The sequence below is a fragment of the Strigops habroptila genome, chromosome 12, assembly GCF_004027225.2.
Source record: "Strigops habroptila isolate Jane chromosome 12, bStrHab1.2.pri, whole genome shotgun sequence".
NCBI classification, from domain to species: Eukaryota; Metazoa; Chordata; class Aves; order Psittaciformes; family Psittacidae; genus Strigops; species Strigops habroptila.
Genome location: NC_044288.2, coordinates 20,437,702 through 20,458,134, shown reverse-complemented (window position 1 = coordinate 20,458,134; position 20,433 = coordinate 20,437,702). Strand labels below are relative to the sequence as shown.

Here is a 20,433-nt window from a genome sequence, read left to right as displayed (position 1 = left end):
TAGTTGTGGGAGTGACTTTATTTAACCATCTGGGTAAGCGAACCTGTTGACAGCTACCTTCTCTGGTACTGCAGCATCCTTGCACAGCCTCTGCCCTGGCTTTGCCCTCTGCAGTCAAAGTTCACAGCAAAAGCCCTTTGTTCACACACAGACACCCTCAGCCCTGTTGCAAGGGGAAACCTTCAGTCAGGGCACTGATTCCTCTATCGTGTGCACTTTGATTGTATGTCAACTGTTTTCCTTTTAGTGGAGCAAGAAATTCCTATAGAGCCTCCTAGTGCAACTACAACAACTACCATTGGGATTTCTGCAACTTCCACTACTTTCACAAATGCGTTTGGGAAGAAGAGAGCTAATGTGGTGACTACCCCCAGCACAAACAGGAAAAACAAGAAAAATAAAACAAAAGAGACTCCTCAGAACATGCAGATAATTTTGCCAGATCAGCATATATCTCTAGCCCAGCAAAAAGCAGATAAAAATAAAATAAACGGAGAGCCAAGAGGTGGTGGTGCGAGCGGGAATAGCGATTCGGATAACTTGGATAGCACAGACTGCAACAGTGAAAGCAGCAGTGGAGGGAAGAGCCAGGAGCTGAACTTCACGATGGATATGAACTCCTCAGAGCGGCGCTACGCCTCCCTGCTTATCCCCTCTCAGGAAGAGAAAACAAGCACCTCAGCTTCGAAAACACCCACCAGGTGAGGCTGCCCCGTTGTTCCTGTCATTTCACAGGGTTTTAGTTAAGCCAGTGTAGTCTTTCTGTAGCTGAAGCTTTACACCAGCTGGTACATTCCCAAAGTCTTGAGAGACTGAGTTTGGTTGGGTTTTGCAGCTATTGAATAACATTGTCAAGTTTGTTGAACATAACCTCTTTAAACTGGTACAGATAAGATTTTTTTTTTTTTTTTGGCATTGCTGACTAGTTTTTAATACAACTTTAGCAAAACAGCTGGTTTTCTCTGCACTATTTAATCATCCATGTTGTGTTGTCAACTTTATTAGGATAGATTTTAAAGTGAATATGCTGGATATTACGTATAATTTATTTACAGACGTGGCTTCATTACATTTTGATTGTTTTATGGTTTCATCACTAACTCATTTGGATTGCAATCTTTTTGTTTTAAGGAGGGAGGAGGTTGATGACTCTGAGCATTTCACCTGCCAGGTTGATGGCCAGTTTGACTTAAACTTGTCAAGCCAGAGGTGAGAGTCAAAAGAACTGGACGAATGTACAGGGGCCGTGTGAATGGTTTGGAAGATGGTTCAGTTGCCAGGGAATGAGCTAATAACTTTTATAACACGAGTTTCCGAGTAGGTCATTGGTCTGAATCAAAAAGCTGAGATCGCATCTGAATCTGTAGTGTTCGCTTATTTTTACATATAAGTAGCATGACCCTGATTCTCTGTAGTTTTCTTCTTTCTTTTCCTGCATTAAGAGAGGGCAGAGGGTGTGGGGCTTGATGTGCAGGACACCTTCCTGAGAACCCAGCTTCAGTGAGAACACAAACAGTATGGGATGAGAAAGGGCAGCAACTGGGAAGGCTGTCACCAAGGAGGCAGTTGGGATTTCCTTTTTCCTTTTTTTCCCCAGATTGAAATTAGGTGCAGAATGAGTGGATTTGTTTGGTTTGGATTACCCTTAATGTTAGAAATTATTGTTCTATTTTAGGAACATAATTTGTTCCTACCTTGGACCTGTCTCCTACAAAAACCTTGGCAATTCACTCGAGCAGGACTAACTAAATGCATACCCATAACTCCCTGTTAGAAGTGGTGCTTCTGTTAGATGAAGTACACCTAAGAAACAAGACCGTATATAAATACCAAAATGGAGCTAGTGTATTTTATTAACCTCTGCAGGTACTCTTTGGCTCTTGCATTAGGCAGACTTTGAAAATAATTTCTAAATTTGCTCTTCCCAAATTCTTCTTCTCTGTAGTCATGGACATGCTGACGATGAGGCTGCTGTAATTGAAACTTAGACTTGGTAATGATGCTTTTCAGAAAACATACCTACAGAAGAACCACAATGAGCTTCATTCTTTTCTTTCATATGCATGTTCTTGTTTTCTTTGCCTCAATCTTAACTGAAGCATGAGGTCCTCCTCCCAGCTATGCCCCAGATGTGCTGGATTGAATCACATAAGGCTAGTTTTTCGATCATTTGTGAAGATTTTGCCTATGTTTTATTACTTCATTCAGTTTAGCACTCCACTGTTTGGAGCAAGGGTATAGGCTGTGGACTGAAAGGTTAAAAAACTACCTAGAAAGTCACCCAACAGTTTTTCTAGGTAGAAAATAAGAATAAGCCCAGTTCGTGCTAGTAGTTTTAAGCTGCAGAAATGCATACTGGAATGCTGTCATTTTATTATGTAATGTGTAATTTGCACGTTTCTGTTCCCAGACTTGATGGTGAAGGTCATTCGAATTCTTTGTCAACTACTTATAAACCTGTTTCCCTGCCTCTGACCTCTCCAAATGTGAAGCTGAATCTGACTAGTCCAAAAAGAGGCCAGAAAAGAGAAGAGGGCTGGAAAGAAGTGGTTAGAAGGTAAAGACTTTAATTGTATGTTAGAAACTGTCTGTGAGCTTTTTGGCTTGTGATTATTCTAAATGTAGAATGTCCAGAAAGCTTACTTAGTTGTATCATTAATTTATTAAAAAAAAATCTCCCCCCTTACTCTTGCAGTGCTGTGAAAACAAACTGCAGTCCTAATGTGTAGTAATTCCTCACTAACTTAACATCATGGGACACGAACATTTTACTTGGCACAAGGGTTTTCTTTCCCTGTGACTTAAGTGCAATAAAGGATGTGGGGATAAGATAAAAGGGGGAGGGAGCAGATGGCAGTGGAAAGCTCCTACACCAGATGATTACCTGCACTTGAACTAATGGCAGGATGGATGTTGGTAGAGGAGAGGTGGAGGATCTCTTCAAGGCTTATGCTTTGGACAGTGACAGAGCTGCAATTAGATGAAAGATTTTCTATGGAGCAAACTTTCCTTTTAAAAATGTACTGGCTTTTATTACATGGCCATTAACACCCCAGTACCTTTACTGTAACCTTTATGATGTCTTACTACAAGTAATAACTTCTAGTTACTACTTGTTCTACTACTAGTTCTACTTGTAACTAGAAGTGATAATCTGGCTTTCCTTTTTTTGTTCTCTTTATCAATAAGGAATGTATCATGAACACAGAAGTGTCAGATGCTCTGGGTGCACTCATGATGCCCTCCTGCTTTTGTGTTCTGCAAGGATAGTGACCAATATGCTCATTTTGGAGAATTTTAGGCTGTGTGCAAAGAATGTAATTGTACAGAGGATTTAATGCATTCACATTAGTGGAGGCCATGGACTGTTCAAAACACTTTAATCTGAAAATTTTAAGTGTTTGAACCCTAAGAGAGTTGATTAAGTCTGTGCCTTTTGTTGTGTTCACCAATGGGGCTCTCCACTGTGACATGGCCTTGCTACATGTATGGTTGCAGACTGCCCACCGCTTGGTGAGTCCTGCAGGCATGAGACCATTGAACAGTCAGCTGACTTTTCCAGGGCTTCACACAGACCCCACCATGGATCCTGGAGCTGCTCCATCTCTCCTCCTGGGGTCTCTTGAGTTTCATAGGCTCAACTCAACTGGTCGGTTGGGTATTGCCTGCTCTTCTGCTGGAGATAGTAGGGTTCTAGAGATGGCTTCCAGAATCTCACCTTTCATAAGAAGTTCTGCGCTGGTGTTTGCTGTGCCTTGACTATTGAAGCATGTGTCCTGCCAAAGAACTTTTTGTCAACTTTAGATGCACATGCAAAATGCCCAGGAGCTGCATGCTTTCCTCTCCTAAAGCCTCTCCTGGTCTCAACAAGAATTCTCCTTCCCTCTCCCCATGAGTAACACCCTGGCTAGAAGGGAAGTCTGTCAAAGAATTAACCAATGCAAACATCCCTTCTGCCCTTGACAGGCAAGTAGGCAGAGTTTTGAAAGACCCTCCCCCCAGCAACACTCTGCAGCCAACACCAATTGAGCAATTTCAGCTGCAGAGAGGAGGGCGCTGCTGCTCGGGAGCAAAAAGGTACCGTTTGGGGTACTTGTCAAGGTAAAACCATCAAGCTTGGTGGGTGCGGAGGGAAAGAGCAGTGGGTGATGGGTGGGCAGGGGCTTGGGCACTGGGGTGAGCTCTCCTGGAGGAGGAATGTCTCCATGGGTGGTGGTGTGGGGTGGAAGCAGCCCAAGGTATGGTTAGGAGCCATATGAGTAATGTGGATGTATCTTGAGAGTTAGGTGATGATGGAAGCTCTGGTTTGGGAAGGGAGTGGCTGGGATGTCTAGCCTTGGGAGTGAAGGGGAGAAGAAAGCTCAAGGCATGGCAGGGGGGTTGGAACAAATTTTCCAAGTTTCCAAGACTGGAATTTCACAGCCAGGTGAAGCTGAAGCCTTTTCAGGGGGTGTTGGTGGTCTGTACAGTGTCCAGAGGGGCCTGCACTGTGGTCACAGTGGTTTCTGAAATGCCTTTGAGTCCTCTCTAATTGTTAAGTGTTGAAATATTGCACATCACTGGCAAGCTTGAAAGCAATGTATGAGCTTGAGAGGTCCAGCTTTAAAAGTCTGGGGTCAGTGGTGACCCAGAGAGACCTTGGCTGGGGTCTGGATGCAAGCATAGATCATGTTCAAAGACTTTCCAGTTCTGTGCCTGCACTGACCCACCAAAACTACATGAATTATAAAAGTCCTCAGTTGACGAGTTTCTCTGAACATGTTGGTCAGTGCTGTGCCTGCTTCTGAAAATCTGTGCTGGCTTCACAGTGCCTTCCAGCAGCTCCTTAAATCACAGAACTGCACAATTTAAGTCTCCTATCCACTGTTGCATGGTGTTGCCAATAAACTTTCTGACCTTGAAGTCTGAGAGAAGTAAACACTTAAAAGGGTTATTAATTCAAGTGTTACAGACCTTATCCCTGAGAAGATGGTGGAAAACCACCTTCTCCATGCTGTGAACCCTTGCTATAGATGATCAAAGTAGCTAAGCCACGGACTTTTATATTTGAAGCAGCACTATTTATGTAAATTTAGGTTGGTAAGCTAAGGATTTGTCTGACTTTGAAGATACACATGGTAAGGTAAAATCCCAAAGTGTTTCTGAAGCAGTGTGAGGCAGACACAGCTGTGTTAAAACAGTGGCATAAATAAATGTCAGGCATAAATAAATAAATGCCAGTGGCATAAATAAATAAACACAGGAATAAATGCTTCTCAGGATCATCAGGTATTGAGAGTGATGACTGATTTGAGTGGAGGAGTGTAAGAGAGGCTCCAAAGGGTGAAGAAGTGATCAGCAGAAAAACACTTGCTGCCCTGAAACTTAATACTATTGCTTCAGCCCCTTGTCAGACAGCAAGTGACTTCTCTATGCCTTTGAAGTTTGAATACATCTCAGATTTGTGATCTTTGTGATATAGGTCAAAGAAGTTGTCTGTCCCAGCTTCGGTTGTATCTAGAATAATGGGAAGAGGTGGGTGCAACATCACAGCAATTCAAGATGTCACTGGTGCCCATATTGACGTTGATAAGCAAAAGGATAAGAATGGAGAGAGAATGATCACTATAAGGTACAGTATCTAGAAATGAAAGTCTTGAGTTAGTCCACAGTGTCATTTATGGGGAAGTTTGTTTCTTAAGACAGGGCATTTTTAGCTTCTTGGTACTAGAAGAGAACATATATTACTGCTGCCAAAGTATGCTGAAAATCTACTTCAGAGATAATCCTAAAGATAAGCAAAAGTCAAGAAATAACTTCCTGGAGTACACATGCAATAGACTTGCAGATCAGTATAAAATTGAGGCTGTGGAATGTTGCACAAAGTAGGGGTTCCTTTTGCAAAAGATAAACCTGCTTGTATTTAATCTAGGGGCGGTACGGAGTCGACGCGATACGCAGTGCAGCTCATCAATGCCCTTATTCAAGATCCTGCCAAGGAACTGGAAGACTTGATTCCTAAAACTCATATAAGAACCCCTGCTTCGAGTAGCAAATCAATCCATGCAAACTTTTCATCTGGGGTCAGCACTGCAACTGCTTCAAACAAGAACTCCTTTCCCCTCGGGGCACCGCCCCTCGTCACGTCGCAGTCATCAACACTATCTACTTTCCAGCCTACCAACAAACTGAACAAGAATGTCCCAGCCAACGTGCGCTCATCTTTTCCAGTGTCTCTTCCTCTAGCTTATTCTCACCCTCATTTTGCCTTGCTGGCTGCCCAAACTATGCAACAGATCCGGCACCCTCGCTTACCTATGGCCCAGTTTGGAGGAACTTTTTCACCTTCACCGAACACTTGGGGACCATTCCCAGTGAGACCAGTTAACCCTGGCAGCACAAACAGCTCTCCAAAGCATAACAGTTCGAGCCGTGTAGGTAATCAGAATGGGAATATCCTACAGACGGAGTCTCCTGGATTAGCTACTTCTACTTGTCCCATTACTGTCTCTTCTGTAGCTGCTTCCACCCAACCGCTGTGCGTGACCAGTAATCGGACTCCCTCGTCGGTCAGGAAGCAGTTGTTCGCCTGCGTTCCCAAGACAAGTGCTGCAGCAACAGCAATCTCAACTGTGACAAGCACCTGTAGCACTATGCCTTCAGCTTCCTCTGCTCCCCCAAGCAATGGGCAAGTGCCCCCAGCATTTCTGCCATCTAATGCTCCCCAAGCGCAGCATTCCGCGCTGAAAGCGGACTCTTTCTCAGCTGTCTCAGCACCCAAAGAGAAGGCGTCAGCACCAGACCAGCCCGCTGCAAGTGCGTGTGCACCGACTTCAGTTGCAAGTAGTTGCAGTATGTCAGCAAGCAGCAACTCAGGAGTCACTGAAACGCGCCCGTCGAGCAGCCCTGCTCCGCTCAACAATGTCCAAGATGAAATACTGCCAACCAGCATGTCCGAGATCAGTCCTTCCGTGCCGATGCCTTTTTCATCCAGCTCAGAAACTGCTCCTTTAAGCTTAGCGTCACCCAGGTCAGTCGTTGCAGATAATCAGGACAACAGTAACTTACCTCAAGTAGCTGTACCAGCACCTCGAGTTACTCACAGGATGCAGTCCAGAGGTTCTTTCTATTCAGTGGTACCAAATGCAAACCTCCATCAAGATCCTCAGTCTATTTTTGTTACGAATCAAGTTCCTTTAACACCTTCTCAAGGTCCACCTGCTGCAGTGCAGCTTTCGTCAGCCATGAACGTTATGAACGGTTCTCAGATGCACATTAACCCAGCAAACAAATCATTGCCTCCTACCTTTGGGCCAGCAACGCTCTTCAATCACTTTAGTAGTCTTTTTGATAGCAACCAGGTGCCAGCTAACCAAGGATGGGGAGACTGTCCACTCTCAACCCGAGCAGCAGCTGACCCGTCCTTCACTGTTCAGTCTACCTTTCTGAATAACTCTGTGCTAGGACACGTGGAAAACGTGCATCCTGACAACTCCAAGGCTCCTGGTTTCAGGCCACCTTCCCAGCGGGTTTCGACTAGTCCTGTAGGTAAGTCATTACAGTCATGCACTGGACAGAATTCCTTCTTCAACCATTACACTCTGATCATCTCAAACTGAGAAGTAGTTTATAAATGACAGAGTATACTAATGTAATGAGGATGGCCTACTTTTTCCAAGTGCTCTTTAAAACATTGATGATGATTTTTTCTCTCTTCAGCTCTTCTAGGATGTTAGGTGGTGGGAACATTGCAGACATTGCATTGCTTGTCCACTGTAAGAGACAGGAATGTTTCCACCTGTTTGTGTTGTTCGGAGTAGCATTGATTATAGCTTTTGGGTTGGAATAGAACAGAGTTTGGTGATACCATACATGAACCAGTGGGGCCAGGACTCCTGGCAGGCTCCAGCTGCAGGAGTGACTGCATGCAGTGGTTCAGTGTTTGATCTGAGAATCCAGCTTTATCCAGTTGAGGGTAAACTCTCTGTACTTTCAGTCTCTACCACTGTAGGATTTTAATAAGCTTATGTTGTGCTGTGGGAAATTGGTGTGCTACTGCATGGTGTGTTTTATTATGAAGTCCTTGTCCTTCTGCTGTTAAGTACAGCAGGTGAAGCTTATCTGCATTAATTTGAAATGTATTAGGAACAGTCAGCGAGCTCCCTGCTCTTGCTGTGCGCTGCCTAAATGATTTTTATCATCTGAGTGGTCAAACTATGCTGCAGGCAACTGACTCTACCCATTTGACTGGAAAGGACCCTTAAAGGATCTAGTCTGTGCCCCTCTCTTCTCCTTTTCATTCTTGCCATAATGGCTTTATGGTGCCTTGAAGTTGTTCTACCCCTGCAGTGTTTGGCACTCCTGTGCCACTTCTGCCCAGTGCAGTAGCGGAACCAGATGTAGCTACAGCTGTGGGAGGTAAAATAACTGGACCTTGTTCCTCAAATAGGCTGCTAATAAAAGAGTTGCCAGACCCTGCTCAGCAGACTCCAGACACACCTTATGTTGGCTCAGCTTTTTCCCTGCAGTGCTCTACACTGGGATTTGGCTGTTGCTGGAATAACCTCTAAGGAAGGAAGCTTATGGCAAGTGGGGTCTGCTGATTTTTCTGATAGTCACATCCTGCATATACGGAGACAGCAAAAAATGTTGCTGTTCCCTTCTGCTAAAGTCATCTGTTTGTCCCTGGGAAAAATGTATTGGTCCTTTCTGTATCCTTAAATGACTGTACCTATTTAAAAGGTAGCCTGAATCTGTTTCTTCCCTGAGTTAGGAAGGTTAGGTAGATACCCAAGGAGAGCTCACATAGTTTACCTGGAGGACATAAAGGTGAAGTCATTCTCAACTGAAGCGCAAAAAGATTAGGACAGAACACATTTTTTTTCTGAGGTGGAATTTGATCAGGATATTGCAAGTGAAGAAAAAACTGTAAATAGGTGGATGTGCTGATAAGTTGTGCCTGGCAGGAGGTGACTGGTCAGTCAGCTCCTCAGCTGATTGATTTGGTGTCATTCTACTTAATACTGCTTTTGATCACTTATGTTTCAGAATCTAAATCGTCTGCACAGGAGGAGAGGAGTTGGGGGAGCCTGGGGAGAGGGGGGTGTTTGGAAGGTGTGATAGTGAGGAATGGAGTGGGGATGGAAGGCTGAGGATCTCTCCAATGCTTTCCCTTGGAGTGTTAGTGTGGTCCTGTGGTCTGCCCACCCATCTCATTCACTGCCTCTTCCCAGGGAAGCAGACCTCTCAGCTCAGCCTCTGACATGGGTTGACCTGGGGACTGTTCCCATAGGGTTTAGTGGCGGGTTTTGTGAGACTTGGAGAAGGGAGGGAGAGCTCTGGTCACTGCTGGCTTATCCTTTGGCCAACAGTGATACACTGGGCAAGGGGCAGTCTGGGCCTTGCTGGGCGATTCAGCACACTGGTGTGTGATGGGAGGGACTGGTAATGGCCATCAGTCCACCTATCCTCTGACTCTACGTCCTTGGCCTGATGGAGCAGAGGTTTGTCTTGTGTGCTTGTCTTGCACAGTGGGCTGTGGCAAATGTTTTACACAAGTGGTCACCTCAGGGTAGAGTTTGGGTGCTTTGCTTTTCCTATTCATAGGTAAGCTCAGTTGCAGCTTAAGTTTTCTCTGATTCAGTGGTTCATTTGAGGCACAGACTCAAATGCGGATCTCACTGGCTGTGGATCTGTTCTGGAAATGGCCTTTTGTCTCACTCATGTCTTTAGATCTCTTGTCCCAGCAGTTTGCAGATTGAGGGCAGACTTAGTAGCACAACCATTAGAGGAGGCTGTGGAAATAACTAGAAGAAGTCTAATTGTTACTTCTTTCCTCTGCATTGTAAGAAGGGGTTTGAGACCTTGCCCAGATGGCATTGAAAGGTATCACAGGCTTGAAATATGCCAGCTTAGGAAGCAGCACATGAATATGAAGTTGCATGAAATAAATGGGGTCCCTGTTCTGCATGGGGTGACCAAGTGTCACAGTGGTTGCTCTGAAGGTGGAGGCAGTCCTGGCAGTAACCAGTATCTGCAGAAGTGCCTGGAGGCTTTGATAAACTGAATTTTGAGCAGAGTTTGTGTGAGATTGATACACTGGTCTTGAAAGCTCAGTTACAATTTCAGAGCATGATGAAGAATTTGAACTGATGGCCCAAGTAACTACAGAGTATGGTGTTGCAAAAGGTTTCAGTATCACAAAACCTGATTTTGAGGGTAAGTACACAAATAGGAAGCTCACTACCGAAATCAGGATTCTATAAGTCATTGTTTATAGAAACCATTTTTAATATTGAGCAAAGGGGTTTTTTTATCCACTTTTATGAAAGGCAAGATAATGATAAAAAGTGTTCTTCACAAACTGAAAACTGCTGAATTGAACCTGTGCGTTCACTTGGCTGTCACTTCCTTCAACCTGTATAAAATACACAGCAGTGCTGAAATGGCCTTGGCTGTATAATCATTGCACTGGGAAAGCTGACCATCCTTCAGAAGGCACAGCGGGGCATCTCTCTTCTGCAGAAGAGCTATTTTTGTCATAATCTCTGCCTTGTTCTCCATTTAGGAAACCAGCAGTGCCCATAGGCAGCTCTGTTGCCCCTTCTGCATGGGGCAGACTCAGGATGTGCAGTGGTTTGTCAGCCAGCTGGAAATTCAGGGTTGATGTGTGGTGGAGTTGGGCACCACTGGGGCCTTTTGGCTACCTGGTGTTTTGTGGATGGGGGTTTAGCAAGAGGGTCCCAAGGGTAGCTTCATGGCCTGTGCACAGGGAGAGCCCTCAGCTGGAGGTGCATGCACAGGAAGGAGCATCCCCCTTATAGCCATGGAGTCTTGCACTTTGTGCTATGATAAACCCTGGAAGATTATCCTCCCTTGCTCAGGTTCCCTCATCTGAGCACCACATTTTGGTAATGGTAGTGATGGATTTCTCCTTGTCTATAATGGAGACATCTCTTTTTTTAACCCTTGGGGTAGGCTAGTAAGAAAAGCACCTCCTACAAATCCAGAGAGTCATTTCTGTCAGTGTAAGCAGGTTGGATCTGGCACTTCTGGAAGCAGTACATCAGGTTGATGTGCTTGAAAATATTGGGGGGAAAAAGACCTGGCTTGCAGGAAGGTGCACAGGCAATGGAAGGTGCACCTCTGGTCTGTGACCTAAGGCATTTCCTGTCACCACTGCTGCTTGCAGACTGCTGTGGTGGAAGTCGGTACAACCTTCAACCTTGCTCTGCAGCAGCATAGGCTGGTCCTGGTTGTGGTCATTTTGAAATGTTCAAATGGTTTTGAAACTAGTCTTGTTTAATAGGCCCTTGAAACTAAACCCAAAACTCAGGTGAACATATGGCTATGCCCAATTCTGCTTTCAGGTAATAATGTGTGATGAGAGCTATTACAACATTTTGGAAAAGTACTTAAAAGCTTTGGCTTATTAAAAACCTGTAATTCCCCCTTTGCTAATAATATTTGTGGGACTTTGAACTTTCTCTCCATCTCTCCCTTCCTTTTACTACATCCCTGTAGAAAGCAACCCCCCCCCACCTGCTGTGCTGTGCATCATCAGCCCTGTTTCTCTGGACACAGCATGTCCTGACCAATCTGTATGTGAATGTACCTATAGGATGGCAAAAACCGTACTGCAGCGAGCTACTTCCTTGGTGCTGGATTCCTGTGGGACCTTCACAGAGCCCTGTATCCCTGTTTGACTTGCGTGGCTTTTTTGTAAGCAAAGATCCTTGCCACTCCCAGCTTTCCTCCTTTGCCCTCCCTGCTTAAGATAATTTCCTTTCAGTGACCAAAGGGATGGCTGGTTTTGTTCAAGCTTCAGGCCAAACCAGAAAGCATACGCAAATGCCTTCTGTTGGTTTCGAAGGGAGAATCGTGCACTTGTAAAATGAACTTACCATGTGCAGATACCCCCGAAGGTGATGAGATGCTTTAATTATATTTGGAGCACTAGCTCTCTTCTGGTGCTTTGGAGCAAGTTCCCAAAGAGAGATATTTAATCAAATTTATGTTTATTTCAGGCTTACCCTCTCTAGATCCATCCAACAGCTCTACAACTTCTTCTTCAGGTCCTTTGACAGGCTTTTCAGCAAACATACAAGGAGCACGGGTTTACCTTCAAGGGCCAGCGCCTGTTGGGACTCCCAGCTTTAACAGACAGCATTTTTCACCACATCCTTGGACAAGCGCAACAAATTCATGTAGGAACTTCATGGGTCTGTCTTAGTTAACTATAAATTCATAGCAATTGTCTCTAGTAGATTTGTAACTTGAGGGGAAATTACCCAGTGATGCACAAAATGCTTTCCAATTGCTTTTAGCAGCTGTGAGGATGGTGTGCAAATCCCAAGCTGTGCTATTTTGTGTGTTTTTCCCATGTCAAACACCACTAGTTCTGGTAGCATTACTAAAGGCATGTTTGGGCAAAATAATGTGTCACTGTAGGCTCTGAGATGAGAGGGCATGAGGCTGTGGGGGAGTGGAGGTGGTTGTACCAAGCTAAAGATTGCCCTCTGAATAGTATGAATGTAATATTAGGTGAAAATGTCACATTTGCCATGGTTTGAAATTATACTTGCCTGGTTTCCCACCCCCTCTCCCCCCCTTTTTTTTTTTCAATTGGGGTTCTTGAATGATTTTATGTTACTTAAAATGCTCCAAAATCTTTAAGCATCATCCGAGGTAACAGTAGGTTTCTCTCCTAATGGGAAGAACATGGAAGTAGCTTTACAGAAAATATGGGTCTTTGATTCTGTATCTGAGGTGAAGAGGCTTTTCATGTCACTGCATGCAACTTCGTTGTCACTCTGAGTTTAAGAACCAAAACATGTAAATGAGTGCTCAAAGGAAGTTGGATTTCCCAAGAAGAGTCAGTGACGCTTCTGCAGTTGGTGGGACTTGGGCTCTGATGTTACACATGTGGCTTTGGGAAGCTGTCTAATTTCTCTTCTGCTGGAAGTGACGGATACAAAAACTAGGCTGGTTAGATACTCATGGTATTTTGGCTGATGTTTTCACCTCTTCCTGAAACTCTTCCATGTTTCTTATTCTTTCTTGTAATTAATTTAGATGTACTGCTATGTCATGAGAATATCGCATAATTCTGATGGCTGAAAGCATTTGTGTTAGAATGTTGATTTTAGAGTAAAAAATAAACTCTAAGCAGAATTTCTGTGCAAGACCTGAAGAATGCTTGCCAAAAAAAGCCTTTAATGATTTGCTTTGAGATAGTGTTGGGGGGTGATAGAGCGGGTAGCGTTTACGCTTGTGTGCTTTGTGTGTAATTAAGCAAGAGAAATATTCTTTTCAGCAGGTGAATCTCCTATTCCATCAGTTTCCTCAGGATCATCTTCGCCCCTTTCAGCTGCTTCTGCACCTTCTAACTTGGGCCAGCCAAAAACGGGTAACGCCAACCAAGACCGAAAGGTTCCCCCGCCCATCGGGACAGAAAGGCTGGCTAGGATTCGACAGGGAGGATCTGTCACCCCGACACCCTTGGGAACCAACTTCACAGCTCCCGTCGGTCACAGTGGCATTTGGTCCTTTGGAGTTAACAGCGTATCTGGTACGTCTGTTGTACAGCCTGGGGCAGCCTAAAGAAACTTGTAGGGCCTTTTGGAAGTACTGCGCTTGAAAAGAAAGTTGGGGAGGAGGAGAAGAATTCCACAGTAATCCACTTCCATGTAGGATGTCCTGAAGGGAAAAATCGTGTCAGTGGAGGGAGAGTGCTTATCAGTGAAAGTACTGTGGTTTTCTCTCCTGATGCAGGTGGTTTTCACCCAGTCTGGTTTGTCTGTCAGCTTACACTTTTAAACCTGGAGAACAGCTCAGAAACTTCGTATTGAGTCTGTTGAACGATACAGAAGTTAAAAACTAAATGACTTTTATCTCTTAAGGGGGTCCATTTCTAAGTCTGACCCTTGGCCTAACGGAACAGCTACCTCTGTCCAAGTTTCTAGCTTGCTTTCCATTAACAATTTAAAGTATTAGTTGTGGTGCAGCTAATACATCCAAAAATGCATAGAATCATAGAATGGTTTGGGTTGGAAGGGACATCAATGCTCATCTACTTCCAGCCCCCTGTCATGGGCAGGGACACCTTCCACTAGACCAGGTTGCTCAAATTGTGGAAGCTGAATTTTGCATCGATCTCCTCATGACTCTGAATAGAATGGGGTCACTTCTGGTCCAGGCAGCCCCAGTTTCAAAAGAATTACTTTGAAACACCTGGAGTTTTACATTCAGTTTCCTGATAGTTTGAGGTCCTTGTGGAAAGGAGGAGCTGCAGCTGGTGGCCCCCATTATCTCCATGCTTGTCTGAAGGATCAAGATCAATGTCCATGCAGACAGCATGTGGCTGGCCAGGCTTCCCTGGCTTCACCATTCTCTCTTCTGTACTTATGTTTGCCCCTGTCCCAAGTGTAACTTTTTTCTGTGTTCCTGTGGTACGTGAGAGGTTGTGGGAGCTGGAGGGAAAAAGAGTGTGTGTGTGGCCAGCCTTATATAAATGTTGCCTGCTGCAGCTTCCCTGTGAAAGGCCTTGATGCTGCAGATAAGACTTGTGTGTTTGCATTGCCTGTAATGGGTTATTAGCCAAAAATCTGAGATATCTTCCTACTTTGGGCTGTGGAAAGTTTGCACTTGCTCAGAGCAGAGCCCGAAGATAGCTCTGTGTCATTGTGTTTTCAGAGAGCCTTTGATATATGTAGGTGTGCACAGCTGCTGAATTCTGCTGCACAGTGTCTTCAGTGAGTTGTAATCAGACATTTTTAATATCCTCTTTTCCAGAAGGCTTGTCAGGTTGGTCCCAGCCTGTCATGGGAAATCATCCGATGCATCAGCAGCTGTCGGACCCAGGCACGTTTTCTCAGCATCAGCCAATGGAGAGAGATGATTCTGGGATAGTGGCTCCCTCGAATATTTTCCACCAACCTATGCCAAATAGTTTTGTGGATTTTTCTAAAGTAAGTTACAAAGGGTGGGATTTAGTCTGTAAAATGACCAAGGACTTTCTCTTTGTGTCTCCTCTTCTGCCTGTTCACACTGTATGTGTGTGCCTTTTTTACTGCTGCTTGCTGCACCTAGTCCTGAACCTCCTTTCATCCCCCAATCCTGGTGGTGCACTTCAACAAAACCAGAATTTGTACATTGCAGATGTTCTCTTGTCGAGTAGCTGAATGCCTCTGTGCCTCTCCAGTGTTTCCTTTCTCAGAGGCTCAGTCACTCAGAAATGTTCCATAACGCTTGCTAGTCTCTTGAAGCTGATTCAAGCTTTGCTTAATGCTTTTAGTACAAATCATGCCCATGAATCCTACGTGCTTTTCTTAAGGAACCGGCAAGATGGGAGGACCGCTTGTAAATCTGTGCCCAGTATGTGAACACTGGGAAGTAGCTTGAGGCAGACATGTAGCCAGGCCTTAGCCAGCTCGCTGAGCTACCACTGAAGGAGTGTCCAGGATGATGTGCTCAACAGCAGACCTGCTCACAGCACGTGTCAGAAGTAGCTGTAGCACGTGCTCTTGGAATCTCCTAAATTTCCTACCAGCAATCATTGCAACACATGAAAGAAATCTCATGATCGCAAAAAGCTGCTTTGCAGCTTGCTCTTTCTGAACTGGAAGAATATTTTAGATGGCCATTAGTAATTTATAAAAAAATCTTCAACTTGGAGCCTTGAAGGCTCTGAGCTGTAATAGGGGCTTTGCTGAAGTGCAGCCCTGCGGGCACCAACAGTACTGCATGCTGCAGAGGTGACAGGGGGAACACTGGGGTCACTTTGTACAGCTGCTGTGTCTGGCTTTATGGGGTGATCTGAAAGTGCTGTGCAGAGGCTGCTGCATGCTGGTGAGGTGTAATCTCAGAAAAATGGGTGAACTGACTTGAGTTTCAAGCTCTGAAGAGTCACTGGGTTCCATGCTCTGCCTCTTTCCTCACAGAGCTAAGTGGCAGTAGGTGAACGCCACGTATGGAGGTGAGCTGCCTCGGTCATCTTGGCAGATGTGGTGCCATGATCATCCTTCACAACCACTGCTGCCTTCACTGATGGTGCTTCCTCTTGTTCCCTCAGGGCCTACCCATCTCCATGTATGGCGGCACTCTGATCCCCTCGCACCCGCAGCTGGCGGATGGCCCAGGAGGACCCCTCTTTAATGGGCTCCATACTCCGGATCCTGCCTGGAATCCCATGATCAAAGTTGTCCAGAACTCGACAGAATGTACTGATGCTCAGCAGGTAGTGTGGCTGCTTTCTTCCAACTTTGCTTACCTGGGGCTTTTACAGTGCTGTGCTTTCATTTGGTTTTCTTCACCTTTGGGTAGGTGACGGGTTTTGTTCAGTTCTTTGATGCTAGAATTGAAAATGTTTGCATGACTTCTCCCTACTGTGTGTGTGTGTTTATACAAAACATATGGTGCTATCCCATCCAAACCTTTCAGGTGAAATAAGCAGCATTTCAAGACTGCTCAGCCAGGTAACCGACTGTGTTATAAGTGAGAGGGTTTATATCCGTACTCGGCGTCTTTCAGGTTGTCAGTCAAACTTTGGCCAGAGCCGAAGAGGGCTCTCAGCCGCTGGACAGTCTGGTTGTATTTGAGGGGGAAGCCTTCAGCTTGCCCCCTCTAGTGGTTAAACGCTCTGTTAAAGGAACCTTTATTTGTTTTCATAATAGCCTTGTCTTTTTATTTCTTGCTGTAGATTTGGCCTGGCACCTGGGCACCTCACATTGGAAACATGCATCTCAAGTACGTCAACTGATTTAAGGGGGTCTATCCTTTTTTAGCCTTGTTTGGGAATCTATGATCTTGGAAGAACCCTGGGGATTTTTTTTTAATGTGCCTAACTAAGCAATTTTCTGTGGGCTGGAACAATGGAAACTTAATGGCCCACTGTATAACAACCAATTGATTTACCTGTAAAACTGATTCTGTTCTCTGGTTAGTTTAGCCATTTTGAACTTATAAATCAGACAAAACTAGTGCTTTTGGCTAAACACTACTGAACGCTCCTTGTATGCAGCAGAGAAATAGCTGATGACATGGACATGATTTCAACCTATTAGGGTGGTAAATACATGTATAATTGTTTACAGACTTAAAAGCTGAGTAAATTTCATGTCGTATAGTGGCTCTACTTTATGTAGCCTGTATTAATGTGAACTATTTACCTGAATATTCAATAAAAGGCAAACAGTATTTAGAGGTTGTGTGTGAGAATTTTGGAAGAGGCTGGATGATGTTGTCTTTGGTAGCTGCTGTCATGCCCAGTGATGCATCTTCTCAGGATCACAGAATTAGCACGTGGATGCAGTCAGGGTTTGGGGGGGGATTTGATCCACAGTCATTTGCTGTACAGTGTCTGCTCAGTCCTTCCCTCTGCCACTTGGTAGCCTTGTATTTTTGGTCTGTGAATGTGGTTGTGCACTTTTTTTCTGCCTTTCTGGATTAGTTCTGCTGCTTTTAGCACTCTTTCCAGGTGTGTTGTCTGAGATATGGGGTTTTGTTCAGGGGTTGGAAATAATGGATAAGTTGACAACATGGCATCTGATGCCATCTCAATTGGCAGGAGGTAAATAGGCAGCTCATACGTAAATGCAGGACTTCACCTCACTCACTGTGACCAGCTGCCTAAAAGCAGGTCTTGGGAAAGCTGAGACCACTTCCCACTAGAGCAAAACATGATGTATTAAATTCTAAGCTTTATGTAACCCTTTAGATCTGATAAGAGCTCATGAAGTCCTCTTCGTGCGGAGGATGGGGATTTTTGCGTGCTGCTCAAGATGAACATTCATTTTCTACCCAGGTGCAGAAGTTCTCCACTTCCTGCACTTGGGCTCTGCTTACTTCTGCTTCTGCTCAGTGGTGATGCAGTAAGTTGATCCATTCCTCAAGCAGCTACTGCAGTGCACACAGTGTCCAATCTAATGGACCACTTTCAGTGGCCTCTCAGATGGGATGGAGACTTCTCCACCTTCTTTCACCTCCAGACAAATCCTTACATGCAGCAGCGGAGTTTTCCCCAGAAAAAGCATGAGGAAGGAGTACTGAAATCCCGAAATGCACAAGCAGCATGCAAATGCTGCAGGCAGTCAAACCTCTGAGGTGCTACTGGATGATATGTTCAGATATTTTTCCTAGTATTTGAGGAAGAAATGCAGAAAACATGGGACTGCTGCTGCCCGTTGGTAGTGCAAACACCAAAGGAGAAGCACTAAGTGTATTGAAACAGATGGTATTATAGTGCAAGAGGTGCTTGCTCTTGGGCTGAATTGCAGGGGAGGGGGGGAGCGGTGAAGGGGCCATAGGCACTGTGTGGCACCACCATCTCCTCCTGTCCCATCCAGGGGAGTCACCATCTCCTATCCTGGGGGACTACAGCTCCACGCTGGTGGCACCGTGTACTCCACCATGCCGGGGTAAGACCCAGCATGGAGATGGGATTGTCCTTTCAATGGAAAGGTGGCCTTAACTGCCCCAGCCCTGCCTAATTGAGGCAGCTCCTTCCTGAGCAGGTCCCTTCCTAGGCTCTCCACCTCAGAGCTTGGTGCTTGGGTGCATGGGCACCTGCGCTGGGCACCAGTGTCAGGCAGGCCCACAGGGTGGTGGCTGCCCTGGCAGCCCAGAGTTGGAGTGGAAAAGGGAACCCAGAGCTTTGTAGGAAGATACTCCTGGAAGCTGGGGCCGTCACTGTCTTGTGGTGCTGCTGGCAGTGCTGCTGGCAGGGTGGATGCAGCTCCGGTCCCTCAGGGCAAGTCGTGCCCAGGCAGGGCTGGCTGGAGCTGGGGCAGGCACAGGGGCTGCCACAAGGCATCTGCAAGCCCTGGGGGAAGGTGCTGGTCGGCAGGGCTCCCTCCAGGGCTACCCTAGGCCTGCCCCCTGCCAAAGCCCCTGGTTCAGGAGACCCTGCTCTTTGCTGTCTGTCCTCAGGGTAGCGTGTGCCTATCCCTGAGCTGGGCATGTTTCCGTGGGGCCACAGGTGTTGGCTTCATTGTGTGCTCCACAAGCTTACCTGGGCCAGGAGCCATGTTGGGTCGTGGCAGATGTGGGTTGTGCAATGTGTTTGTTGTGCCGGGACAGGCCTGTCCCGTGCAGGAGCTCTGGGCTCATGGCTGGAGCCTGGCAGGGAACTGGCGCTTGGCTGCAGAGTCAGCCAGGGATGGGGGGACGGGGCAGCAGACATGGTGCATGGGCTGGCAGTGGGCACCTTGGGGTGCAGTGGGGGGCAGCGTGCACTGTGCACCCAGCAGGCTGGAGGACATGTCCCCTCCAACCCCATGGGGTGCCCTTGTGCAGAGCATAGCAGGGCGGCCTGCTGGTGCCGTGGTGCCAGTGGGGGGGCACTCAGCCGTTGTTCTTTGATAGCTGCAGAAGCCACTCCAAGCCAGCCACCTCTGTGCTGGGGCATCAGGCTTGGGCAGAGTGCCCCAGTGCTGGCCCTGCCTTCCTGGCAGCACAGGGGTGGCTGCGGTGTCGGTACCAGTGCTGTGCCCTGGCAGAGCACCAAGGGGAAGGAACAACATGGGAGGAGCTGCTGGGCAGGGTGGGTGTCACAGTCTGCCGTGCGGAAGCCCCGCAGTGTCCCCAGGCCATAGCCAAGCGCTGGGTCGCACCTCCTGCTCCCAGCTCTGGCTGCGGTGCTGGGGGTGGCCAGGGCTGGCAGAGCCTGACAGCCCCCTGCTTTTGGCAGGTACCCGCATCATCTACGACCACAAGTTCCTGCTGGAGTGCAAGAGTTCACCCGTGGCCAGGACCCCTCCCTGCTGCCTGCCCCAGACCCCCGGTGCCACATCCCTGGCCCAGTCCAGCCTCGTCAAGCTGGAGGAGCTCAAGGAGCAGAATGAGAGCGAAGAAGCCATGCCAGGTGAGCTGGGCCCACAGCCTGTGCCTGCCTGGGGCTCCTGCTTGGCCCCAGAGGCGAGGGGAGGTCCCGGTTCAGCCCTGGTTCCAGCTCTTGCTGCTTTCTGCCTGCACATTTCTCCCAAGGCACCCCCATCCTAACCCTGGCCCTGTATCCCTCTGTACCCTTGCAGATCAAGACCAGTTTGAGATGGACATCTGAGTTTCCAGCTCCCCGTCTCCAGGCCATGGCTGGGCCTGTTCCTGGGCCTCGTGGAGGTGCTGGCACCGTGACCAGCTGGCTGCAGCACTCTCTGATGCTGGGGATGGATGTGTGACACTTCAGGCTCTAGCACAACTGGCTGGTGCAATTGCCTAGGAGCTCATGCTTGATCAATAAACACCATGAAACCCCTCTGCTGACCTGGTGCATCTCTATGTTGGGGCTCAGCTTGGGTCCTCAGAGCCCTGGGGAGGGGAGCTGAAGATGAGGCGAGAAGCACAAGAAGCCCTTTGAGGGTGCCAAGGATCTCTGCCTCCTCCATCGAGGTTCTGCAGGCTGGAGGTAGTGAGCACTGGGCCCCAGGGGCTGCTCCCAGGCTTGGGGTGCCACAGGCA

At 46.8% G+C, this 20,433-nt stretch overlaps 1 protein-coding gene across 15 annotated transcripts in view; it reads left to right on the top strand.

Annotated features, from left to right (window-relative positions):
• Nucleotides 1-20,230, top strand: part of LOC115615550 (ankyrin repeat and KH domain-containing protein 1-like) — a 102,964-nt gene extending 82,734 nt beyond the window's left edge. For 5 of the 15 annotated variants that reach the window (XM_030503817.1, XM_030503807.1, XM_030503812.1 and 2 more), the window contains 13 exons: nucleotides 248-701; nucleotides 1,132-1,209; nucleotides 2,411-2,557; nucleotides 3,967-4,077; nucleotides 5,462-5,611; nucleotides 5,912-7,527; nucleotides 12,006-12,185; nucleotides 13,295-13,549; nucleotides 14,773-14,948; nucleotides 16,052-16,216; nucleotides 16,679-16,725; nucleotides 19,667-19,840; nucleotides 20,010-20,230. In XM_030503817.1, coding sequence (XP_030359677.1) covers nucleotides 248-701; nucleotides 1,132-1,209; nucleotides 2,411-2,557; nucleotides 3,967-4,077; nucleotides 5,462-5,611; nucleotides 5,912-7,527; nucleotides 12,006-12,185; nucleotides 13,295-13,549; nucleotides 14,773-14,948; nucleotides 16,052-16,216; nucleotides 16,679-16,725; nucleotides 19,667-19,820 — 3,533 coding nt within the window. In that variant the 3' untranslated portion in view covers nucleotides 19,821-19,840; nucleotides 20,010-20,230. Of the gene's footprint in view, nucleotides 1-247; nucleotides 702-1,131; nucleotides 1,210-2,410; nucleotides 2,558-3,966; nucleotides 4,078-5,461; nucleotides 5,612-5,911; nucleotides 7,528-12,005; nucleotides 12,186-13,294; nucleotides 13,550-14,772; nucleotides 14,949-16,051; nucleotides 16,217-16,678; nucleotides 19,841-20,009 lie in introns of all 15 variants that reach the window. The other 10 variants (XM_030503813.1, XM_030503814.1, XM_030503820.1 and 7 more) reach the window with 8 other exon arrangements.
• The last annotated feature ends 203 nt before the right edge of the window (nucleotides 20,231-20,433 follow it).